At 30.5% G+C, this 25,959-nt stretch overlaps 1 protein-coding gene across 11 annotated transcripts in view; it reads left to right on the forward strand.

Annotated features, from left to right (window-relative positions):
* Nucleotides 1–25,959, forward strand: part of LOC107994239 (protein eva-1) — a 276,448-nt gene that overhangs the window by 230,356 nt on the left and 20,133 nt on the right. For all 11 annotated transcript variants that reach the window (XM_062077235.1, XM_062077261.1, XM_062077247.1 and 8 more), the window contains one exon: nucleotides 19,850–20,071. In XM_062077235.1, the coding sequence (XP_061933219.1) occupies nucleotides 19,850–20,071 (222 nt within the window). The remainder of the gene's footprint in view (nucleotides 1–19,849; nucleotides 20,072–25,959) is intronic.

Raw genomic sequence — 25,959 nt, forward strand, 5'->3', positions numbered from 1 at the left:
TACAATGTAATCTCAAATATTAATTTTCGGGAATGATAATAATCGACATCGCTATGCGTCATCGATCGAATTTTCGATTATCACTGTTCTTTCTCTATTCTCGTGTTAACATCTCATTGATGCGTTTTCTCCCCCTCCTTGTATACTGCTTTTATCGTTATGTGAATTAATCAAATGTGATTCTTTTTATTAACATCATAGTATCATAAATTCCACCATCAAAGATAAAGAAGATTTTTAAGCAATTAAGTATCTTGTTTCTTTACATTTATATTGATATTATAGTTTTTTTATAGAATCTTCTTTTTATATCTAAAAAAAAAAAAATTAAGCAATTTGAAAATAATCAAATATCATATATCAAATCCATGTATCAAATTTATATGAAAAATTTTTGTGATGTCACTCGTATAAGAAGTTAATCAACTTCAAATAATGATACGCGTTCGAAACAATTGCTTCTTCTTTTTACGCTTTCACCGAAATTACGCTCGATACATCGGCTGTCGGTGGTCGAAGAAAAACAATAAAGACCAATGTGTCGTAGCGAGAGGATTGCTCGCTCTCAGATATAAATCTTCCTTCTCGTTTTTACCTCTGGCCCGTTTTTCACAGTCGACTGATAGCTAGTCGTCTCGAAAGCGCACTCAACGCATCTAGCGCGACAGTATTCTTCAATTTAATTGCCGTCCCGCTGGCTCGCTAATTATCCGCGTCGCGTTTATATTCTTTATCTTTCGTCGAGCAATCTCGAGCTACGAACGTGAGACGCTGAGGTTTCTTTCTAAGTAATTTCTACTTTCGGATGCTGTAGTTTATTTCCTCCCGTTTAGAGATGGAGCGTAATCGTATTCTGTTGCTCTTCTCGCTGTAAGTGTTCTTGGCAAGTTTTCTTAGCTTCTCTTTTGAACAAAGATGAAAAAAATATGATGCTGAATCATTTTTTTTTTGAATGTGTAATCAATTGTTGCGAAAACACATTGTTGATGAAGTATAAATTAGATTTTTTGAGAATAATAAAGTTACATTTGTAGTTAAAAAGTTCGTAAAATTGATAGTTTAAAACATTTCCTGTTCCATATTTTCACCTAATTTGAAATTATAATTAAACTTCATTCGTTTTTTTATAAATTGAAGAAATTTCTTAAATAAGATTCTTCTATTCCTTCAAGTTTGTTCCATATCTTTTCGAAATCTTTATATATCTATTTAAAATCTTTCGAGAATAATCAAGCTTTATTTATATCTATCATAAATCAGATAACGCCAATTATTCAAAATTTTTCCACTCCGTAGTTCTATCAATTCTGTTCTTCCATTTCTTGAAATTCTATTTTCTTCGTAATCAAACATTATCAACTCACAAATCAAGTTCCGTTAATTAATCGAAATTCTTCATGTTCTTATCACTTCTTAAAATTTTTATAAAATTTTTATAAGAAATGATTTTTATAAAATTTTTATAAACTCTTTTCCCTCACAATCAGAGTAATCGAACTTCATCAAATCTAGCACAAATCGATTACCCAAATTACTCAAAATTCTTTCATTACTTTATACGTTCATCGAATCTTTTTAAAATTTTTATTTTCAAACTCTCAAATCTTTTTTCCCTTCACGATGAAAGTAATCAAAGTTCATCGAACTGGCACAAACCGTATACTGCCAATTACTTAAAATTCTTCCGCTTCTCGAAATTTTTATTTTCTCAACTTAAACTCTTCCCCTTCGCGATTAGAGTAATCAAACTCGATCGAACTATCGCAAACTAAGAACCTGCAATCACTAAAAATTCTTTCACTCCGCATACTCTCCTCGTCCTTCTCTCCCTTTCCTCGTCCACTTCTCGAAATCCTTCTTTTCATCCGCTTCGCAATAATCAAACTTGGCCAAATCCAGCACAAAACTCGATTGTTCAAAATTCAACGGTACACTTTCCTTTCCAATGAAATATCGGACAACGATAGCTCATTCGTCACTACGGCCAGCAGTACACAATAGATCTGGCGCGAAACGGACGAGGGAGATCGGTTGCGTGGCAATTTCCTGTCCCTTTTTTTTTCAGAAAGGATGAAAAGACTGGCAATGATTCGTTTACCAAGGTGGTTCGTTAAAACTCACTCATCTCCGCTCGCGACGCCTATGCACGAGGCAAATCGAGTGTGTATGGTCGTGTGCGTGCGTGTCATGTGTTTCGTGCACATGGCTGAACAATGCACGGTCCGGGCACCGATCTGGTGATCAAAGTGGCGGTGAACGTGTCCACCCTCCCGGTGTCCACACTTTGTGACCATAGGCGTCGCGCGAAAAAGCTCGCTGCTTTTGTTCTTCCCCACTTTTAGATGGAACGATTCTACTTTATACTCTTTTCTATTGTAATCGCGATGCGTGAAGCAGAGTGAATTATTTCGAGGAAGCATCATGTGGAAGATTTTTGCAAGTTGTTTCATGGTTTACAACGTAATTTGATGAATTGGTATCTGAAAAAAATATTTACAGATTATGTTAGTTTAGAATCACTTATTTGATATATGAATGAATGGAAGAGGTAGCAGAGAAAATTATTTTGAAGGATTGTGTCATTTTTGTTATATGATATGTTTATAATTGTAATTTTAATTTGATATAGAGATAAAAATGCACAGTCATATTATTAATTACTTATGATATTCATTTAAATTATTACAGAATGAATTATTACACAAGAAATGATCAAAATCGAATAAAATTTTGAATAAAAAATAATCAATTTAAAAAATACCTGTATATCTTAGATTTTTATTTTTAATGAATTACAAGGCATCAAGCCTACGCCAATGGGTTACCAAGCATCATATACGATCAGAGGCGAGCTCACACACACGGTACTTACCCTTTTCTAGGGACATAGACCCGTAAGGGTGAGGATTCTGCAACTTATTAAAGGTCCGTGAGTCGTCTCCCTTTTGAACACTGAAACGAACGCATCCCGCGCGTTGGTAACAAGGGGTGTGTCGTCGTTCAACCTTAAAAGAGGCGTGAAACGAGACGTGAAGGTTCGCTCTATCGCCTCGATTCTTGAGAAAAAAAAATAATCTACGTGGAACTGCCGTGAAAAAAGGTTTTTGAACTCTCCTTTGATGATTCTTGCTTGAACCATCATCTTAAATCATCTTTGTCTGAGAATGTGAATTTTAAAAATATACAGTTTTCATGTGAATATTCTAATATTTTATAATTTATAAAATATTTCTCTATGAAAATTTAATGGATTGAATAACAAAATAAAAACGATCGATTATAACGAATATAAAAGCAAAATGACACGAGGAGAAATGAAATATAAATGAATAAATAAAGAAATAAATATGGAGATGAACCGTAAATAATAATACATAATCCAATAAAGAAACTAAACATAGCAAATTAAACAATATTCTCATTTGAAACCGAAATGAAATATTAAACATTGAATATTGATAACAGGAGATTGAGATCAAAAGATGACCATCGTTTTTCATCAGTGAAAAATGAACAATTCAATTAAATTTTATATATCTTTCTGATAAAATTTCATTCCATCAAATAATTTGGATATAAATAATACTTGTAAATCAATCGTGAATTAATATGATCAATGTGAATTAATTTAATAGCTAAATTCACTTTTCATGAGAATGATCCATCTACTCGTTTCGAGTATTCCAGCCAATTTCTCCATTTCGTCGAAAAATTAGTGTAATTATCATCTTAAATTAGATTCTTTAATAATGAAGAGATTTTATTAGTGGAACGAGTGTACGGTATAAAAGAGTTTTATAAACGGAAATAATTTCAGACTTTTAACGTGTAGATTATAAAAAATGAACGTTGAAATGAATATCATATCACTGAAAAGTCTATTTTTTTTGTATTTTAATTTGACACAAAAGTACCTCTCAATTATCTTTTATAATTATCATTCATCTTTTATAATTATATTTATTTAAGCAGATGGCAACGAATGTTTTGCCATAATAGCGTGCTAAATAAATATTTGAATTTTCAAAATAAATAGCTAATGAGATGGCAGGCAGACCCTTCCATTTATCTATTTATATATATAATGATATTTTATTTTATTTACCGGTATCATATGAAATTCGAAGCACTGAAATAAAACAAACATCATCATTATTATTAAAATCTAGCATTTAATAAGTGCATAACGCGTGTCAAAAAAAAAGAAACGTATATAATTTATACGCCAGAATGACGAAAAATTATTTACAGAAACCGTTTGAAAATCAGTGATCGTAACACCATAATGTAATCACTACTACTGACGATCGTAAAAATTCGAAATCGTTGAAACGTGAGCGATCTAGCGTATTTTATTCGACCATCCGTAGGGATACAAATTCACGTGGAACAATCTGCAGCGGGCCGATTCTGAATGTAAATGGGCCGAAATTAGTCGAGCGTTGCACACGTATACGGCGATAATTCGCGTGAAAATAATGAAAATAACGAAAAATACATCGTTTCTATTTTATCATCGTTGTTTTTACATCGTCACGTCGCGTTTCGCCGCAATTTCGGTTTGTCATTCGAAACTTGAATTGTTTTTCAACCATACCCAATTGTTACTTTTGTCCATGTTGAATAACGAGATGCGATTTTCTTACCGTGCCATAATATTTGTCTCGATAGCTGCAATTAGGTTAGCACGTAATTTGTGGATGGGACGTTGTGGATTTAACGATAATGGAGTTTACAGAAGTTTATGGAACTCGTAGAATTTTCATCGCCGAGACCGATATAACTGGGATAAAGTATTTAATAAATAAATCCATTTAAAGTAGATCGGGAATTGTATCGTTCATTCAATTTCTGAATTTTCAGGATTCGCGGTGTAATCTTTTATTTTATAATGGGTATTATAAAATGGATGATAAAATATCATTCTAGAATCACATTATAAATCGTATGAAATAATTCGTATGAAATAATCTTTCAGTCGATTAATTCCTTGATAACTTACTGGATAATCTTATAATATGCCTTCTCCGACTTTGAATGTTAATATCACAATCTCGATAATCTACGATCTTTGATTGTCAACGATACGATCTCGATAGCTTCTATGATGTTTAAATGATCTTAACTCCACATTTCATTTCACGAATATATAATAAATACACAGATGCGATATTATTTTTACAAATGATCTAATGTTCCACCCTTATTTTCCTTTATTTTCTTTTTCATCTTAATAAAATATATTTCATTCTTCTCTATTTATCGCCATCGTAGCATGCAATATAAATCACACAAACGTACAAAACTCCATATTTCTATCCACAGACATCTATAATAAACGCTCGATCGATGATAAAAATAATAAAAACGAAAAAGCCAAGATAAGCGTTACACCGGCGAACAGAAATACACAGTGCACAGACATTCCGGGTTTCAATTACAGAATTATTACATCCGACACGCGCCATCTGTCCTTGTCGGTTTTCGTATTTCGTATCGTATATATCATCCGTTTCCCACGTGACTACTGCGAAACATCCGAAGTTAACCGTTGTTGCCTGTCCACGTAACACTCTTTCCTGCCGTCCAGGTAAACTCGAACGAGTATGCAAACAACAATATCGTACGCAGTATTGTGCCAGAGAAAAGAGCGCAGGAGAACACAGTGGGGAACACTCGAGAAAGTTACAGCGGGTGGAAACAACCCTTATCTGCTTAAGTGGATGGGTGAGAGAGGACGTCTCGACATCGATGCACCGATGTGCTACGTTTCCCTGTCCCTTGGCAGGAAGAAAGAGTTCTTTCTTTCTTTCTTTCTTTCTTTTTTTCTTTCTTTTTTTCTTTCTTTCTCTCTCTCTCTCTCTCTCTCTCTCTCGCTTGAAAGATGAATGGAAACTCGTGCAATTCGTTCCAAATGAAGCTTTGTTCTCACATTAATTTTGAAGATTGAAAGGAAATCGAGGTGGTTGGAGGACGATAGATAGTGGAAATAATTTGAAGTCTTTTGCAGGAAATTTGCAAAATATTTTTGTGAAGATACTGTGAGAAAAATATTTTATTTTAACTTTATTTTGTGATTTTTATATATATTTATTTTTGCGTTTCTCTGAGTGGTTCTTTGAGCGTTGTTATAATTAACGATGTGAAATTTTTTGTTCACGTAAGAATTTTTAAGGTATTTAGCCGATGTTTCATTTTTTTTTAAATAACGTGCTATTCATCGTTTTGTTTGGGATAAAATTTAGAAACATTTATGAATACAATAGAGACAGATAAAATGCATATTTAATACTGCATTCTGTTCGTATTTTAATCCAATAAAAACGGGAACAATCGAAGTCAATGAAATGATTCGCTTCACAATGACACATATTGATGACAATGTTATAATATGTGCAAACTAAAGATTTTGCAGTGAAGATTTTAATTTTGATTATGATTAACTTCGCTCCAGTGACTATAATAAATTTGAAATCCAGGGACAAAAGTTATCGATCGAAAACTGAAAAGCCGATATAAGGTTATTATTCGAAAGATAATTTTAATTATAACATTCATTTGAATGAAAAGCAAATTTATATAATAAAATTTAGAAATTGCAATGAACAAACAATGAAAAATTTTATAAAACTGCCTACAAATTTATGGAAATTTCAAATCGATTATATTCTAATCTCCAAAAGAAATAAAATATAAAATATAAATTGAAAATTTTTAGAACAGAAAAATCTTCACAATTTTTAATTTCTAAATATATTGATAAGAAAAATTAAATACAAATAATTTTTATCATAAATACCTATCTACATATCTAATTCAAATAATATTGAACGATAATAATGTTCAACGATTCTCGATTTCCACGTTTTCGTCGTATGTCTTTGCCACGGTGTCGAATTTCGATTTAAAAGAGGAGTCGGTTTTATAAAAATGATCCATGGCGGGTTTAAAATATACTCAGAGCACTTGTACGCCGGTGTGCAGTAAAGTTACACGACAGATGGTATTTGTCAGCGCGCCTCTACGTAACTCAAACACGTACCACTGCTTCTGCAAAGGGGTGTGAAGGATCACAAATGCGTTTCGTCGACCTCGAGAGACCACTTTTTGCGGCCTTTTCCACAGGAAAATCGAGACATAGATTTTCAGTTCAATATTTACCACTCGCTTCAATTTTTTTAAACGCGTTATGACGACGTCTAGATCGATTTAATGCATTTTGATGTTGAACAAATTTCAAAATAATTAATTTATTTGAACGTTGTACGTACGTTTTATAATCTAGTCATTTAGCCACAGAGGTTTTCCTCTGAATAAAATATTTTAAAAAGGCAGAGGTAAATTTTCAAATTATTTTTTTAGAACTTTGAGGCACTGGAACAATAATAATTCAGGGGAAAAAATAGTTATTTTATTATACGTTAACTTTTTACATACTTTCCATCGCTATTGTCCAATTTTTATAAACGAATTTTTTCTGGATCTAGAATCGATTTTTCACTGCCATTTTTGCCATAAAAATTATTGTTTATTAAGCGCAGCCTGTGTAAAATAAACGCATAATTTAAAAAGCAATGCATAAAAGTATTCTAGTAAATTAGAGATGCAAAGTAGCCTACCTAATTCTGTTTTCATTTGTCCTTGTTTTCATTTTTTGTTTCCGAAATATTACTGCATAGACAATTTGAATAACTATTGCACATGTTATTTTTGTAAAATATTGTCATTTAATCGCTTTGTTAAATTTTATTTTCTATTTTTCCATAATAATAAAATAATTATTAATTTACTCTCCATACAAAAATGAACAATTTAATAATAAGCAATTGTGACACATGCAAATTAATCGTATGAAATATTTATATATTTATTTGAGTTATGATCAGATTATCATTATCATAAATTAGTATAATCATTTTTAATTAACATTAAACTTTCAACAATTTAGAGAATAATATATCGTGATAATTATTGATTTATTGGTGATTTATTGATCAATAATTTCTGAAGAATTAAATATATTCATTTATAATGAAATTAAGAAATTTTCAAAAAATAAAAATAATTAATTTCTTGTGGAAAGTCGTGTAAATATATCTATAGAATTAAATAGTTACAATCAGCTTATCAGACGCAAGATCATAATGTGTATAAGCAAAATAACCTGCTTTTAGTTATTATAATATTCATTTTATTTCTTTTGCTCTAATGTAATCATGTAGCTTAATTAGGAATAAAAGCTTTTCTGCAAATAATTCTCTTCTTATATTTAACATCGCATTTTATATTTCGTTTAGTTTTTCGTTTAAGATCATTAGCACACTTCCAGAACAATAAACTTAAATTTTTTTTCAAGATAATAAGGATTAATTTCTTCTTAAGTATTAAAGAGTAAATAAATTTTAAATATTTTTAAATACTTGTTAATATTAATATACGTAAATTAAAATTTAAATTTATTATATTCTAAATAATATAATTTCATACAAGTTTAAATTTTTTAAGATTTTCTGCTTTCATTTTTATTATATTTTCATAGGAAATAATTGTCTTAACTTTGTTCAATTTTCTATATGATAATATTGTTTTTCGATGTCGTATATAGTATTATTAAAATGAAGCATTATGAAAATGAATATATAAAATCAGACAAAGTAATAAAATAGAAGATTAATGAATTCTTTTTAAAGAGTTTTGTCTCAGAAAATATTGATTTTATAAAAGTTTGAATAATCTGTTCTTTCTGAAACTAATTCATGAATTTTAATTATTATTTGATTGCTTTTAAAAGTTTCAAAATGAAAAGCTTGTGTAATTCAATTAATGACATTTTGGTTATATTTCGGTTCATTTAAAATATTACATAAAATAAAGTTATCTGAAATTATTGATATATTTTACTCGACTTTCCAATCAAATATTTCATACGCAAAACTTTTGAATATTTATCACACGACGAAAAATTTCGAATAAAATTCATATAATAAAACTTGTTTTATTATTCAATGAAATAAATTGCAGCAATGGGACGTTATATGGGCCATAAATGTTATTCATATTATTCAATTTTGATTAACGCGATAAAATTTTATATCTCAAGTTTTTTAATAGTATATTTTATAAACAAAAAATTGAAAACAATAATTTGTGATTTATTAATAAATATTATATATAAGATATGTGATATATCTATACAATAGTAGTACGATGATACAAAAATTTACTTCTTTTCTTGTTATTTTTCTACTAATAAAAATTACCTTTTTTCTTTTCCATAACCATTTGAATAATGAAACAATCATTTCCTTTCACACATGGATCCATTCCATTCTATTCAACTAATTTGAAACAAGTTCCACGGACAATACCATATCGCATAATTACTCTAGTTCCCAATTAAATAAAACAATTCGAATTTCTAGCTAGTCGGATTCGTAATATTAAAATTACAAGAAATATACCCTATATGAGATTAATCAATGAAAATTGTAATTAAAGAAATAAAAGTTGTATAGAATATGTTATGAATTTTATCAGGAGAAAATATTTAAATAATTAACGATAAAATTAAAGATAATATAAACTATGCTAATTATCATATTTATCTTCATAATTTTTAACAATTTTTCTTTCATACAATTTTTCTTTACCATTCAAATAATATTTTTTAATGCACAATGAATCAACTACTTAAAAATGTGAAAATGGTTCTTCTCGTGATTCGAATATAAACTTTAATACAATTTAATCTCACCAACACAGTATTTCAAAATTTGCTTTCAATTTAATATTTCGCAACACATTATTTTCCAGTCAATTTTTTACCTCTGTCTTTTTTTTTTCTCTCTGTATATCTTTCACTCTACTTCTTCTTCTTGGTAGAAATTCTGCGGTTGAGTAAAAGTGTTTTTGTTCCACTTGGACACATAATCCTGGCACTTGGCCAGATCTTAAAAATGAGGCTCGAGAGGGTAGCCTCCGCTTATTTCTCGGATTAAACGAAATCACTGGTCCTCTCAAAACCGGTTTTCTGATTTTTTTCGATAGACCCGAAATTTTTTTTTCACTTCTACATTCGATTCGAAACACAATATCGCATTGTCCCTTCATTCGCTAATGAAGCCGCATAAATTGCAATTCGAAGCTTAATTGCATCGTTGGAAACGATACTCCTACTCTCAGTCGAATTTGACAACGAATTTCGGCGGATTAATTCGGAAATCGAGTTTTTTCGTTGCATGAGAAAGTTTTTTCATCAATAGCATTATATTTGATGATTTTTTAATATATTTTAATTGATTGAATTTTTAATGACTTAATGGGATCGTATCAGTTTGAATCATTGTTGTTAAAAAAATTAATAAATTCGAATACTCTGGACAATTGACATAAAATAAAAATACAATAGTAAAATTTGAAAAAGTTTCCGAGTTTAGATTCGAAATTTTATTTTACAATACTCTTACTAAACAAGCTATGAATAGATATCGAGGCGGAAATCAGTCGATTCGTGATATTCTTACGTGACGTACGGTTATGACTTATCTGAGTTATTCACTGTCAAAGTTTCAACTCGCGTGTTACAAATCTAAGTACTTCACCGTGCGGTGCTCTTATGTTATTTTTATCCTGTTTTATGCGAATGTACACTCTAATATTTCATACCGCCTTCAAAAAGTGCATTTCACTTCGATAAAAACATTAAAAAGCTTTTCCCGCAGAGTTTATTTCCGCACATTTCTCCTTTTCATGATTTATCATGGATCCTAAAAATGATAAAATTATTATAAAAATTGATCTTGAAATTATTTAAAATTTCAAAATATAAATATCATTTCCTTTTCTTTAAAAAAAAATTCTTTTGAATCATTGTTCGAAATAAAAAAAAAAGTATTGATTCTTGTAAAATTAAAAATATTCACATATACTCATAAAAAATCTAATAAATATAATATCGTCGCATTATCAAATCAAATTTTTCACAATTAGATTTTAAACTGGTATCTCACTGTAAGTCAAACAAGTCTGCAAACAAGAAAACCAATTTCCCACTCTTGTTTCTTTTCTCCTGTGGAATTTCTTCTCTCTCTCTCTCTCTCTCTTTCTCTCTCCACTTTTCAACATCTCGCTCCTCTCTATTTTCGAACAATGTCGATCGGCCTCCTTCGCCGAAACTTTCTCCCTCGTAATTAATAGTTGGTTTTAAAGTTCAAGTTTTCTCCCTTCTCGCTCGCCCTTGCACACTCACCGACTTTCCATTAATCAATTTCTCCACAGCGACAAGTTTACTTTATTCCGGCGTGTAACGCTCTATTTTATTTACCCGGCTTGGTCCGCGAGACGGAAATCCCGCCTCCTTGTCGTTTTTCCACGTAAATCCTTCGTGCAAACGTTAATTTATTTCTGCGCTACGATCATTGAGATACCTTTAACCCTCTTAGATCCATTCTTCGTCGGTGAAAAAGTTCGAAGCTGAATGATATGCGAAATCGTCCGCGAAAGTTCGAAAGAATTGTTTTCATTCAATTTACTAAGATCGAACATTGGTTGATTGACGTATTAATTTTGATAAAACTGTCCTTTGATCCTATTTTAAGCTTTTCTTGATTTTGTTCAAATTAGCGTGTCATTGGCGAAGATGCACGTATTATTTTAATGAATTGATGATTAAAAAATAATAAGACGAAGAAGAAAGAGAATACTTTTTTTATTTTTATTATATTTCTCACGAAATTTTTGGTTTTAAATTTAAATATATATATATATATATATAAAACATATCGAGGAAACTGCACAAATGTTAAATGGAAACCATTATAGCAATTATTCTTGCAACATTTTATTCGGCATAACCATTCCCGGTAGTGGCCCATTTATTTCTGCTCGTGCAGCACTTATTGCCTGTGACAGAGAAACTCCATGAGAAAATAGGAACGCGACATTGTTTCGTGGTCGATGCACACTGTCGTAAAACGATTTTCGATTTTACGCGTTGAATGTGGCTGATCGAACGGGCCTCGATAAAAACCAGCCGGAAACTGTAGCGGCGGAAGGCTCTGACCAACGTGTCGGATGTGTCCCGATGGAATTTTGTGGAAATTTTTAGTCGTGATGTCCGTGGTCATTGTTTCGCTTTTCTACTTTTTCCTTCCTTTCTTTTCTATCCGTTCTTTGATGACCATGATAGCGATTTCTTTACGATCTATACACCATGTGAAAGTAAACAATCTTTTTATTCGTTCAATTTGAATAGTAATTTTTAACGTGATCATTTAAAATATGTTTCTTCAATATGAAATATCGATATGTATCGAATAATTTTCTTAATTGCAATTATTTATATCAATTTTTCTTATCAACTGATTGTACATCGATTGTAATTAGAAATTCTTCCAATAAGTTTTCTCATTTCATATTACCAAAATTGATATTCAATTGTATATTGATATTCAATTCGTTATTTTTTATTCTTCGCATCTTCATATCTTCTATTTTTCTTATCTTCTGTAATTGCACAAACAACGAGTTTATCGAGGCTATTTCAGAAAAAAAACCTTTCAAATTTTGTCGGCCCAACGATCGACCGGGGAACGATCCTCGAAATTGTCCTTCGTGCGAAAAAATCAAGATTTTCTTGAACCTACAGGTATTAGAGGAGTCTTATTAACGCGAATATAGCCAAGGATCCCACGAAATTTAGGATACCTTTCTGGTTTGCCAGCTTTCACGACTGTGTCTCTTGTTGATGGGTCATCGGGGGACAATAATTGCCTGACTGGACCAGCCTCGCTTCCTCGTTCCATTGAAAGCTTTATTGCATCACACACTGGCATTCTCGATTCGGTGGAACGAATCGGCGACATTGATCCCCATCTGAGATCGACCAGTGATTTCAGGGTGCCTCGATTGGCCACTTGATTGGACAATTAATGTTGCTTTATGCGAACCGCCATTGGAAATCTCGCAATTACAAGCCACACGGAACATTTCGAGATTGTTTTATGGTTTGCGTGATGGAGGATCTCGTTTGGAGAATAACTACCTGGATCACTAATTGAATTGGTCCAAGTTGTAAACTGTAGACTTTTTGATTTTCAATCGTTATAGTATTAGATAGAATAAAACTATCTCGATTCTATATTTTCTACTTATAAGAAGAAAGTTTCAAGATCGTCAATATTAACGAAACTTTTAGAACAGTGTAGCAGAATTCTTCCTGTCTACAAATCATCACTATATTAAGACAGATACTCGAAAGTTTTTAAGTTATTTACTTTTGAAGTTTTCAGCTTGGCTTAAGCATGAACTATGTTCCCCGTTTAATAACTCTAGATGCATATATATGTTCTTTTCTTTTTCAAAATTTATTTTTTTTTCCTGTACGAATTAAATTATTTACAAAGGAAAAAGAATTTGTAACGAATCTATTCCAAATTTGTTACCCCTTTCTTCTTAATCCTTGTTATAATCACGGATCGAACTAAAATGCTTGATTAATCCCAAATTTAGCAACTTTGTCTAATTAACCGTGTGTCATTTGAACCCCATTCAAACGTTTCGCTTCCCATAATTGTTAGCACGCTATAGGATAACAAAAGTATCCTCTCATATAGGTACGAGTGCATCAGTGACGTTTAATGCCTCTTAGCCATAAGCCGCGAGGTTTGGACCAACGAGGACCTGTTAATACCACGGTTTCAAGAGGTTTGCACAGATCGAAGAGGCGAAAGCCACACGTGCTTCCTATAAATTGCATGTCCTCATAATTATCCGGGTCCGCGGTGGCCCGTACACTCCCTCTATCTGGAATCCTGGTGGACAATGGGGCGCCAAGTTATTACGATCCACGTTACGTTGATAAGCTTCATCGTTATATCGATCCTTTGGTTGGCATGAGGATAAACTTGTTACTTATGATTTTGTTTAAAAGAATTCATATAGAAAACGATCCTTGTAAACTTTGTCTGATAGAAATTTTAACAAGATATTCTCCGTTGTTTGTACTTTTCAATTGTAATTGAATTGTATATATAATGGAAATGTAGATACTTGTTCAATTGTTGTGTGAGCTTGTTATGAATATTGGGGAAGATAAGTTTGAATGACTATTAATAATAGGATTATAAAAATTTGATTCTATTTTTAACATAGAGATATAGCAAGATATAACTTAGATTTGCAATTTAAAAAAACTCTATTCTTATTTATATTTATGTTATCATCTGTAATGTGATCCTCTGCAATCTTCAATGTCTTTTTAATTACCAAACATTAGATAATAACTAGTGATTATTTAAACTTTATATGAAATTTCAGTCCTTCAAAATTTTATCGCCAAAAGATATTAAAAATATAAATAAAGAGAAATCTCTAATTTGTGTCCATTAAAAGTCCAATCTCTAGCGTGCAATGCGAATTCTCGGATAATAGCATGCAAAACTTGAACTGTAACCAAAATTGAAACGCGCGTGTTATTTCAACTATTATCGCACGCTAATATCCCATTAAAACTTAATTCCTATCGTAACATGTCCAACTTACAATCGACTTACTCCTTCCATCCATTCGAATAACAAATAAATAAAATCATCCCCCTTCACCAAATAATCGAAACGAAAAAAACATCGAAACAATACCAAAATTTGTTCGCCATTGAAAAAAAAAATAAGATGATCCCTTTACGGTCTCCCATCGTGCTCCCCACGCACACAATAATCTCGCAAAGAGCTCTCGATATTGTATTCAATTACACGGCGGAATAGGCTTTTGAATGCGGCGCGGATTGAAATGTGGAATTACGATAACAACAATAGAGAACGCGATAAAATCACTTGGCCGAATACATATTCGATAACTTGGTTTTCGAGTTAATGGTAACTGCGACCATTATTTGCAAATCGCATCAGCCATTTGCCATTTCGTTGCTGGCCCATTGATCGGAATGTTCTTTTTATCCTTCCTGTTTCTCGTGTGCAGCATTGTTTCGAACGCGAGTTTTACACGATTGTCCTTTTCCCGCTCTTTGTCCATTCGAATGCTTTTAACTCTTTCGATCATTACAAAGGAGAGTATATCGATACGCATAGTTTATTTATCTTGTTTCTTTTTTTTTCTTTTTTTAAATGTATCATTGCATCATTGCTTTGTAAATAGTTTACTTTTGGTTTTATAAATTTAGAAATGATACATGATGAATGTATGTGTATAACATAACTGAAGAAAGATAATTAATTAGAAATTAATTCAAAATATTGATAAAATATTATTTTTCCTTTAATAATTAATGGCCTCGATTTATTTTCAAGAATTTCATTAAATTTTAAATTGATCCCTTTACAATCCCTCAACTATTTAAAATATTTTGAAAACTCGTCTACGTATTTTATTGATTACCGCGAGTTATTTACTCTATTATCTAGCCATTTAAATAACCATTCAAGAAGTTTTGAATTCTGAAACTTCTTAACTATCGAGAACCAGTTTGAAAAGCCATTTTCCGAGGAAATTCATTTTTGTTATATTCTGAAACAAGAATATCAAGAATTTAATTAAATATTACATTCTGGATATATGGCAAAGATACAATTAATAATACATTAGTCAGCGAATATAATAATAGGTATAATAATAATATAAATATATTATCATAGGTACTACGTGTAATGGAATAATGTAACAATGGGATGAAATAATGTAATATGTATAACAATGAGAATCATACATTATAATATAATTAAGATAACTAAAGAATATAATATGATATAATGTATGTAAAATAAAGATAAAAAAAGAAATAAATAAATATAATAAATATAAATATATAAAATAAATAAATTAGAATATAATAAGAATGTAATAATAAAAGACAATAAAAATGTAAAATATTTTTTTTTAATTCATTTCGGAGAATATTAATTTTCCTTATTTCTTTATTGAATTTGAACACATTTGTAAATATGTCGATTTTTCATAATTATATTGATTATCGACAACAATATATAGTATAGGTTCGTCAGAACAATATGTAGTAGTTGCATCTCATTTCCTTTGTCGTATTTCCTTTGTTATATTATCTTCATCCGATTATAATACGACTATGGGGATTATAGTTTCTAACAGCTAGTCAGCGTACAGAATCGAAATAATTTAAGCTCATTATCGTACTTCCTGCCAGCATGAGGTTATGGAAATAATTACATTTGAGATGAATAACCAATTATTGTTCATCAACTTATTATATCTGTTTAAAAATAAACTTGTAGGAATAAACTACGGTATAACTATTTCCAAATACAGGAATCTTCTAAAAGTTTAGATAATTTTATTTTACGAAAATCTAGGCAATCCTATATATATAATCTTAAAAAATTTTCTTAATAAAAATTCTATATAAGATTTCAGAGTTTAACTTTAAAAAAAATTTTCAACCATTATAACTGCCTATATAACCAACCTGTTAATTAATATATAATTTTATCATGAAAAATATGTATAATTAATATTCTATAATAACGCTGCATCTGTCAATGAAGGATTATCAACCTATGAATTTATGTATGAAACTCAAAACTGAATTATATTTTTATTAGATTATTATTATGAATCTAAACATTTTTATCACTTCTCTCTTAAAGAATTAATAATTATTAAAAAAAAAGAAGAAAAAAGATACATTTTTATCGCCATTTTTAGACTGCAGATATTTATGCAGAATAAAATTTCTATGAATTAAATTAAAGAAAAAATAAAACTTATAAATAAAAATTTGCCTTATTTTTCCAATATAATGCGCTACGTTATCATCATTCAAGAATATGAAATATAATTTTTATTCAATAGTCGATAAAAACGAAACACTCCTAACACTACTATCGATGCATCTTCTCTATCATTTTCTCTTGCATTTTCCCATTATCCATGGAGGGCGTTATAATGTATCCGGTTCGGTTAAAGCATCGAAGCTGCACTGGGCTAACGTAACCCATTGTGCTCGCCGGTACCACAACATTGGTGTTAAATTGCAATTATTAATCGCGGTAAGTAAACTATACGAGGGGCTGCTACTTCCAGCACTCGAGACTGGTGGTTTACTCGTACCGTAATTTTCCAATGGCTTCTGTTATATTTTACAGAAAAATTACCATATCTGCATTTTAATTATGCCTCTACCTTCTGATTATTCCCTGCTGTTGATTTAAAACTGAGATATTGAACGAGAAAAATAAAAGAAAAATATTTGTTTCTTGTATTGTACGGTGATTGACTTGAAAAATAATTGGTAAAAATTAATCAGAAAGGAGGAAATACAAAATTAATCTATTCAAAGTCAATCGAATAAATTAAGAAATTTAAATTACGAATCGTTCGAAAAAATATTCATTAAACTTGATTGAAAGTAACATGCACCAATACGAATTACATAATTAACACGCAACGGCCGGAATTAACAACTTTTTCAACCTCTAATTGCGCTCCGAACTCTCATCACAAACTTCCTAATCCCTGCGTAAATGTTGAACACGGCCAACTATAACAAACTTTCGCAAGTTTCGAGCAGCTTTGAAGTTGTATTTCAATTTCGCAACGACTTCACCCCCTGTATTTTCTCTTTAACTCTCCCTCTTCAACGACTCCAGCAGTTGTTTTCAAATATAATTTTATATATCGCCGAACAAACAAAGACGAAATTTTCCACAAAAAAAGGAGGGAAAAAAGGAAAAAAGAGAAAAAAAATTCAGCAATTTCAACAAGCGTTGAATTCTCCTTAAATTTTACGCCATATTCTGGTTTCCTGTGTGTCGCTACCTTTGCTATTTATCAACCGCATTCTTGGCCGCAACACAGTGTAGAAATACGCGAGAGAAAATGCACGGAGATAATTTTACCGCGTTTTACATCAAACGAGATTTGCTTTCGTGACCCGGCATAAAGAAACAACTCTGCTAAACTACGTGGAGCACGCGTTGCGATCCTTACAAGTAATTTGCTCGTCTCTCTGGGAAATTATGTTCTTATTTCGCGAATAACTTTTAAATTTTGAGGATATTACACGGATGATGCACTCAGATGATATTCGCGAAATGAAAATTATTTTTAACGCTGAAATTACCGAATATCAGTTTAAATTGGTTAGCGTCACTTTGCGAAATTATTAAGAATTACGTGAACGATGAAATTAATGTTATTTTAATAATAGTTATTATTATTATTTTAATAATAGCTAATTATTATTATTTTTTTAATCTTTGATCTTTAGATTTTTATCTCTCTTTGATATAATTTGTAAATTAAAGTAAAGAAATAATTCGTGAAGAGGAAGACGAAAAGAATTTTATTGAAGTAGCTTGAATTTATCTTTTCTTTTTTTTTTTTAAATTTAACATTTATTTTTAAGAAACGTAGCTATTTATATGTAGGTAATTAATTAGAAATATGAAGATAATTCACGTAAAAGTAATTTGATGGTTCATTTCAAATTTTCTTCCAAACTTCGTTAACCGATAAAGAAAGCATTTTCTTATTCGTGCTGTTGCATCGCGAGATGCATCGCCTAAATTTTTGTGCTCATCTAAAGATATAACTTCTAACTTCGTCGGGAGAGCCATTTAAGCTTTTATTATACCATCATGCTACACTTCAAGGTAAAGACTCATAAGGCTATGCTATGTCTATGCATTTATGAAAATCATATTTTTTCAAGAACTACCTCTCTTTACGTAGAAAAGAAATTTTAACAGAATAAAAATTTCACAATTGAAATTCCATGAAATTTGAATGCATGTATCTATAGAAAAAAATCTCAATTAAATTCATTCAAGTATAATCGTTCAATTAACTTATTTCGAATTTCAATTTCTATTTACGTATTGATCTTTTAACTCGAAATTTAAGTTGATTTATAAACAGATTGATGAAGTGGCACTCGCGAAATTTTCACGTGACAGAGTGATTTGAAGCCCGTTGTACAACACGTTCGCGTCAATGCAAGACAGTGATTTCGTGTCTACATACTTGTCTGTCCGAAATGCAATTGCATACATGATGCGATGTATCGATAGCGTACATACATATCGAAGTCGAACATTATGCGACCGGAAATAAATCGACTACTGTCAGATTGTGGAATGGAGAATCTTATTCGATTGGCAGAAATCGAGATTATTTCATTTCATTTATTTATGTTGTTAAGAAAATGATTCGGGAATTATATCATTTGAAGTTTGAAATTATTCATACGTTTTCCTTGGTAATGTTATTCTCTGGATAAAAAAAAAATTAGTGGAAATGAAAAATTTGTCATATAAAATTAAAACTTACTTTCTTATTTAAAGAACTGAATGAGAAAAAGAAAACAGGTTCATTTTTATTACTAATATATATTAATAAAAAATCTCTACCTAACAATTATTTAATGAATATCAATTATTAAAAACTAACAAAGAAAGAAAATCGTTTTTTCTCCATTAAAATTCTTAATATTTCTCTTCGCTTATTCTTATTAAAAAAATCACATTTCTTTAAAAATATTTAACCAAAATAATACTTATTAATATCTGTAAAAGAATGAAAATCTGAATAAAAAACAATTCAGGAAAAAATCCAATAGTTATCAAAAACAAAAAGAAAAAAAAAATACAACAGAATCAAACAAGAAACAGAATTACATTATACTGGTATTATTATACACACGAGTATAATGAGCAAACTTTAATAGAACATTTTTCCAGTTAAAAGTAATTTCAAAAATGAAAAAAAAAAAAAAAAACAAAGAAAGAAAAAATATATGTTAGTTTTCCCTATTTACTTTTGCAAAGAATCTCGTTAACTCGTTCCACTCTTTTGCTTCTAGTACCAAGGGCGGTTCTGAAAGAACAATACCAAGGGGACGTGGAAGTGGACGAAGTGGATCTGATGCATCAGTTCGAGGAAGGGTTCGACAGAGCTGACTTCAGAGCTGAGTTCAGCCCTAGTCCTAACCTTGAAGGACCACAATCACAGCCGAGGGACAACGTGTCTCGAAATTTCCCCACGGTCAGCTCATCTCCACCCAGGGCAAGAACCAACAATGATGGTGAGTAATGGCGGGTGTTAAATTATTTCCTCTCGCAGAATTCGAGGCCCAGAGCTAACGTTCATAACATACCGCTCGAATTGCTTCTCTCACGAGTTGCATCTATATATGGCAAACTGATTCGACGTCGATGAACTTCCTACTTCCTGCTTTGTGTCAGAGAGATCGTGGAACTAATTTCGTGGTGGGCGCGAAAGCGATCCTCGTTCTCTTGGCGTTTTTACATTTGTGAAAAATTGGAATACTTTGTGTATTAATGAACGGTGCAAGTTTTTTTTTTTATTTGATTTTGTTTATTAGAAGAATATTGAAATATTATTAACAAAACAAGTAATTATATTACTTTGTTTTGCTAGATCTTTTTAGAAAAGAATAAGAAATAGAATCGATGTGAATTTTTTTCGAGCGGTGTGTTTCACTGAAGAAAATATTTTGTAAGGAGAAATCATAGCAATTATTATATTATATTATTATAATATTTGAAAAAGTACAAATGAAATAGAAAAAAGAATTACAGTAGAATGTCGATCTAAAAACGATTATTTTAATTTCTCTATACTCGTTCTTTTATCTAATAAACTTTCATATTTGAAAATTAATATGTAATATATAATTGTTACACGATGTATGCACAATAATCTGAAAAGATTTATCTCCCAATTAATTCGATATTCTACTATAAATGGTATATAATATCTTCATTCTTCTTCTATTTCTGTGAATCAATATTTTCCAAAATTTACATACGTTTCATAATATCAATTATGCATATCGATAATTAATCTGCTTAATGATCTCTCCTTCGAATCACTTTCATGATCTATTCGCACGCATATACGCACGCATGTTTGCTTGACACGATTTCTCACCTTAACACGGTCGGTTGGATCCGCACTGATACATGGCACACGCGTGCATAAACATCGAGCATTAGCGAAACCAAACTCGTTATCAAACGCGAACATTAACGTTCGAACGTAATTAGGGTTAATGTAACGCCGATATCGCGTTGCTTTATGATTTATATACCTTGGATACATATATATATATATATGCACACATATATAGAATTCTTACCTGGTGATCCGTGCCAATCCACGAGTATTTTCTTGGTCGATAACGGTTGGTGGTTCCGATGCTAATAGGAAATCAATAGCCTTCGATTTGAAACCTAGGGAAGAGCATGCATCTCGTGTTACGGAAAATACAAGTCCAGATGCAACCAATCGTCATTGCTCAAAATATGATACGGTTTCTGGAATTCGGTCAACAATCGTATTCGTCATGCATCCTTGCATTCTGATAATTGCCAACCAATTGTTTGCAAATCTATCTATGGAATGAGATATCCATATTGCAAAGTTGAAATAGATCTTGGAATAATATTGGAAAATTTAAAATAATATTGTTTTTTTTTTGAAAGAAGATTAATTTTGTCGGCAGATCGTAGAGATTTGATTTTAAGAATTTTATTTCGTGATTGAGAAATATTACTTCCATTAAAATTGTTGTATGATTATGAAATAAGATTAATATTGCTATGTGATTTGTGTTTTTAATTATAAATAATTTTAATCATTAGAGAAATATATATTGCAATCAATTAACGAAGATTTTCAACTAAAATAAATATTTCTGTGGAATGTATTCAAGTTAATTGATTCTATTCTTCCTTGGAACGACATACGAGAGACATCAATTCCTGCAATCCACTATCATTGAAACACGACAGATGCTGGAAAACTAGATATCTGGCAGACGTCGATCTCTGTTGTCCAGGATGGCATAGCTGGTTCTACTTTAGAAACATGAAACGTGTCATTGGTACACTGGTATTACTAATAGCAGTGGTGAATAGTAGAGATTTGAGGCAGAAATAGTTCGATGCCAGGTCTGACCAATATGGGACGTTACTACTTGGATTCCAATCAGTGCCAGAAAATTCGAGAATATGTAGCATTAAAAATAGACCTCTTTTCAATTTGAAAATTATTCAACTACGATTAATTAATTATCTCTCATTTTTATTAACTTTTTAATTTTCTCGATTGTTCGTGCTTGTATTATTTTATTCATTTGTTTGTTTGTTCATTTCATTTGAATTATTTCGAAAAGATTTATTAAAAAAGCTTTAACAAAAGAAAAATAGAAAAAAAAGGAAGAAATTAAAAATTATCTTTACACCAAAATAGAGAAAGAAAGTCAATTATTAGATATTAAATTATCAACACTATCTTCATATTTCGAGAAACAATTCCCATCTTCATTCGCCTCATATAACAACTATTCCTACGTGCACGAGCACGCAAAATATATCAAGAGAACAGGCTGTGCATTCCTAAATTAGTTCAGACAATCATGCTATATTCTTCTTATTAAGATTCGATGCATCACCCTACCTCTCTGTTCCATATTGAATCCATTTCTCTATAAATAGAAAAAGAAACTCGTACATCCTCATAATAAACAATACGCTGTGCATTCCTAAATTAATCGAGATATCTTCCTCTTTCTTCCCTCTTTTCCTGCACGACGAACAGATATTTTGAACGAAGGAAAACACATTGTTTTTAATCTTTTGCAAACAAGTACTTTGATTCTTGACAGTATTTTCCATATAAAGATTATTAGATTATAAGTTAAAGATCTAAATATTAGGAATAAAGAAAAATATATTTTAATATCGTATATATTTAATTTATATAACGGAAAATTCAAAAGGTTAATAATGCAAAATCGTCGCTTCTTTTATCTATTCACACGAAATTTTTTCTTTTGTTTTTTCTTTTTTTTTTTTTATTAGAAAAATCCTGGAGGTTTTACAAAGTTGAATCTACAGATGATATATCTTCATGGATCAAGGGATCTTCCAGGTTTAATTAATTAACGAAATAACTTTTGTTAATTATCTTCTGAATTTAAATGAAACGCTTATAAAGTATACAGCATTGTAACTAGTAACATTGTAATTAGTACTGTATAATTCGCGAAGCTTTTGATGCTGTGAGTGCATAATGAAAATTTTAGTGTGATATAGTATAGTGAATTCTCTCTCTTTTGTTCGATCATAGTTTAATCGATTTCCACTTTAATATGTTTTCGTTGAAAGAGAAACAATTCGCGCATTTCGTTAACTAGTTTCATTCATGATTGATAATTTTAATCTGTAAATGATAAAAGAATCACTTATTTACATTCTAAAATTATTTTAAAATTCTTTTCAAACTTATAAACTTTGAAAATTTCATGCTTATAAAAACTACCTATTCTTTAAATTAAATTCAAAAAGATTATTACTAAATTAGTAACTAATTCAAATATCCATTTCCAAACATCATGTTTTGTGAAAATGGATATTTGAATTAGATTAAAATGACATCGAATCATATCTCGATAAAATTACAACTTAATAAACAAACGATAAGAAATTTTTAAGAATTAAAATACACGGTTAAACGCAATAAGTATGTGAACAAATGTGCACTATTCAAATACAATTAACCACGTGGCTCGAACCGAGCTACCTTAATTAATCATCGAGCAAATTTACCTAGTCTTAGTCAAGGTGTCGACGATATTCTCTCCATCCCGCTCTATTTCATTTCAAATATTTATCGCAATTAATTCGACGACGATCTCATGACGACGCGTGATAACGAGCAAATATGTCGTGAAGTGACGACCCGATGGATAAAACGTTCTGTGGCGATTGAACGACCGACAAAGGGAGCCCCCTCTCGTTGTTCGAAACTTCGAAAGCGATTTTCCCGAGTTAATTTCCTGTCCACTGATTCCTTTAAACGAGCCCTCGCTTCTAAGCGCGACGACGATAAAGATGGGGATGAAGGAGAAGATATTCGAATCGAGGCAAGTTTATTAAATGAAGTAAAAAAAGCGAGAGAATGGATCTTGTTAATTGATCGGAAATGAAGCTGACATTCGGTGATTTGCCAGTTGTTCTGTTTTCTTTTATTTTATCTTTGTTTGTCGGTATCTGTAATAGCGATCTTATTAGTCAATAATTATTTCTTAATAATTGATTTTCATTGTATTGAGTGATATACGCAATTCGAAATGTAAATTAGGAGAGATTTTTTAAAATTTCTGAAAATTTGATATACTAGCTTTATTAATCATGTAATTTTTTGTTGTATGATCAAATTTTTATTGATTATCGTTCATTTGAGACAATAATGATATAATAGAGAAAAAATTTAAAATCAAGCAATATAAAATTTATATTAATTTATATAATATAATTGCTTCAAATATAATTTAAACGAAAAAAAAACGATCGAAGTCATTAATTATCGAAAGACCAATAAAGTCATATTACATAATTATACAAAAACAATTACCATTAAATTAATCTACGGATGTTAATTGTGTCCACGAATGAATAAGGACACGCTAAACGTTTCAGCCCGAAAATTTCTAATTAGCCAGCAGTTGAAACGAATTGTGTGACAAAATTGAATCATGGAACTTGAATTTCAAAGATTCTTCCGCGAGTCTTGGAAGCTTTAATTGGAATTCTATTCACTCGGACGCGTTTCCAGTCGCGAGTTCTCTTGCTTGGGGTACTCTTCTTTCCAGATGCTCGAACGGACTGAAGAAAAAGAGACAGGGAGAGAAAAAAGGAAGAAAGAAACGATCCCTTTATCCAAGAGTTTTGCCTTTTTTATCGCGTTTAGCCACTTCTTCGTAACTCGTTTAATTTCATTTGAATACATTTACGCCGAGAGAGGAGAGTCTTTGGAATATCATATTAAACAACTTTCATACTCGAACCGCTCTTCACATTATCCATTATTACAAGTTATGTTTAATACGTTTAACTTTGATGTTTTTATTCGTTCGATATTTGAAACCTGCTCTTAGTTTATTCAATGAGAAATTAATATCGGTCGATTCGCTTGATATGAATTGATATTTGAATTCTTTTTTTTTAACATATATCCAATCGATCTTATTGAAGAAACTTTGTAAAAAAAAAGTGTACAAATTTTACTTATTTGGAAATTAATTTTTAATTAATAATTATTTGTAAAGGATTTTTATAATCATTTTTTTATAATTATATATTTAAAATCTAAAATTTTGATCTAAACAGAAAATTATTGAAATTAAAAGTTAAAAAATTAAAAACATTAATATATTTTTATAATAATCCAAAATTTGAATTATTTCATTCGTGTTACTGACAGAACTAAAATTTTGAAATGTAGCACGAGCATAAATTTTTTAATTTCAAATTTACATAAATAACGAATGTTTCTTTTAACTCTTGCATCAATGTCACGAAAAAAGATTTAAAAAAGTCACGAATGTGAGAGGATATAGAGCACGTTATGTTAACAAATTACATCCGCGAGATATCGCATATTCATACTACCATAATTAAATGTTAATTAATTTTAAAAATTCCATAAATTTAAAAGAAAGAAAGAAAGAAAGAAAGAAACCAATATTTTAAATTCTAATATTTTTCAAGATAACTTCAAAACTTTTATATCTACATAAGTTCAAATATATATATTTTTTTCGATATATATAAAAAGTAACACAATTCAAAATCTAGTTTAAGAGCTAAAAAATTTCAGAAAATTTTATTTTACATACATCAGTCTAATAAATTCCTTCTCTAATAAAAGAATTTACATGAAAAAAAAAAGAGAGAGAAATAAAATACCTAAAAATTCATTATTATAACACCCTATATCTCCTATATTATCCTATATCATCCTTCCTATCGTCAAAGTAATTCCAACGATCTCGACGAAACGACGAGGGAGGGTAAAAGGGAAGAAGCGAGGCGTTGAATACGCTGATTCGACTGAGTTCAACTTAATCACGATGACAAAAGTGGGGGCCAACTAATTTCGTGC

This window comes from Apis cerana, linkage group LG1, assembly GCF_029169275.1.
Source record: "Apis cerana isolate GH-2021 linkage group LG1, AcerK_1.0, whole genome shotgun sequence".
NCBI lineage: Eukaryota > Metazoa > Arthropoda > Insecta > Hymenoptera > Apidae > Apis > Apis cerana.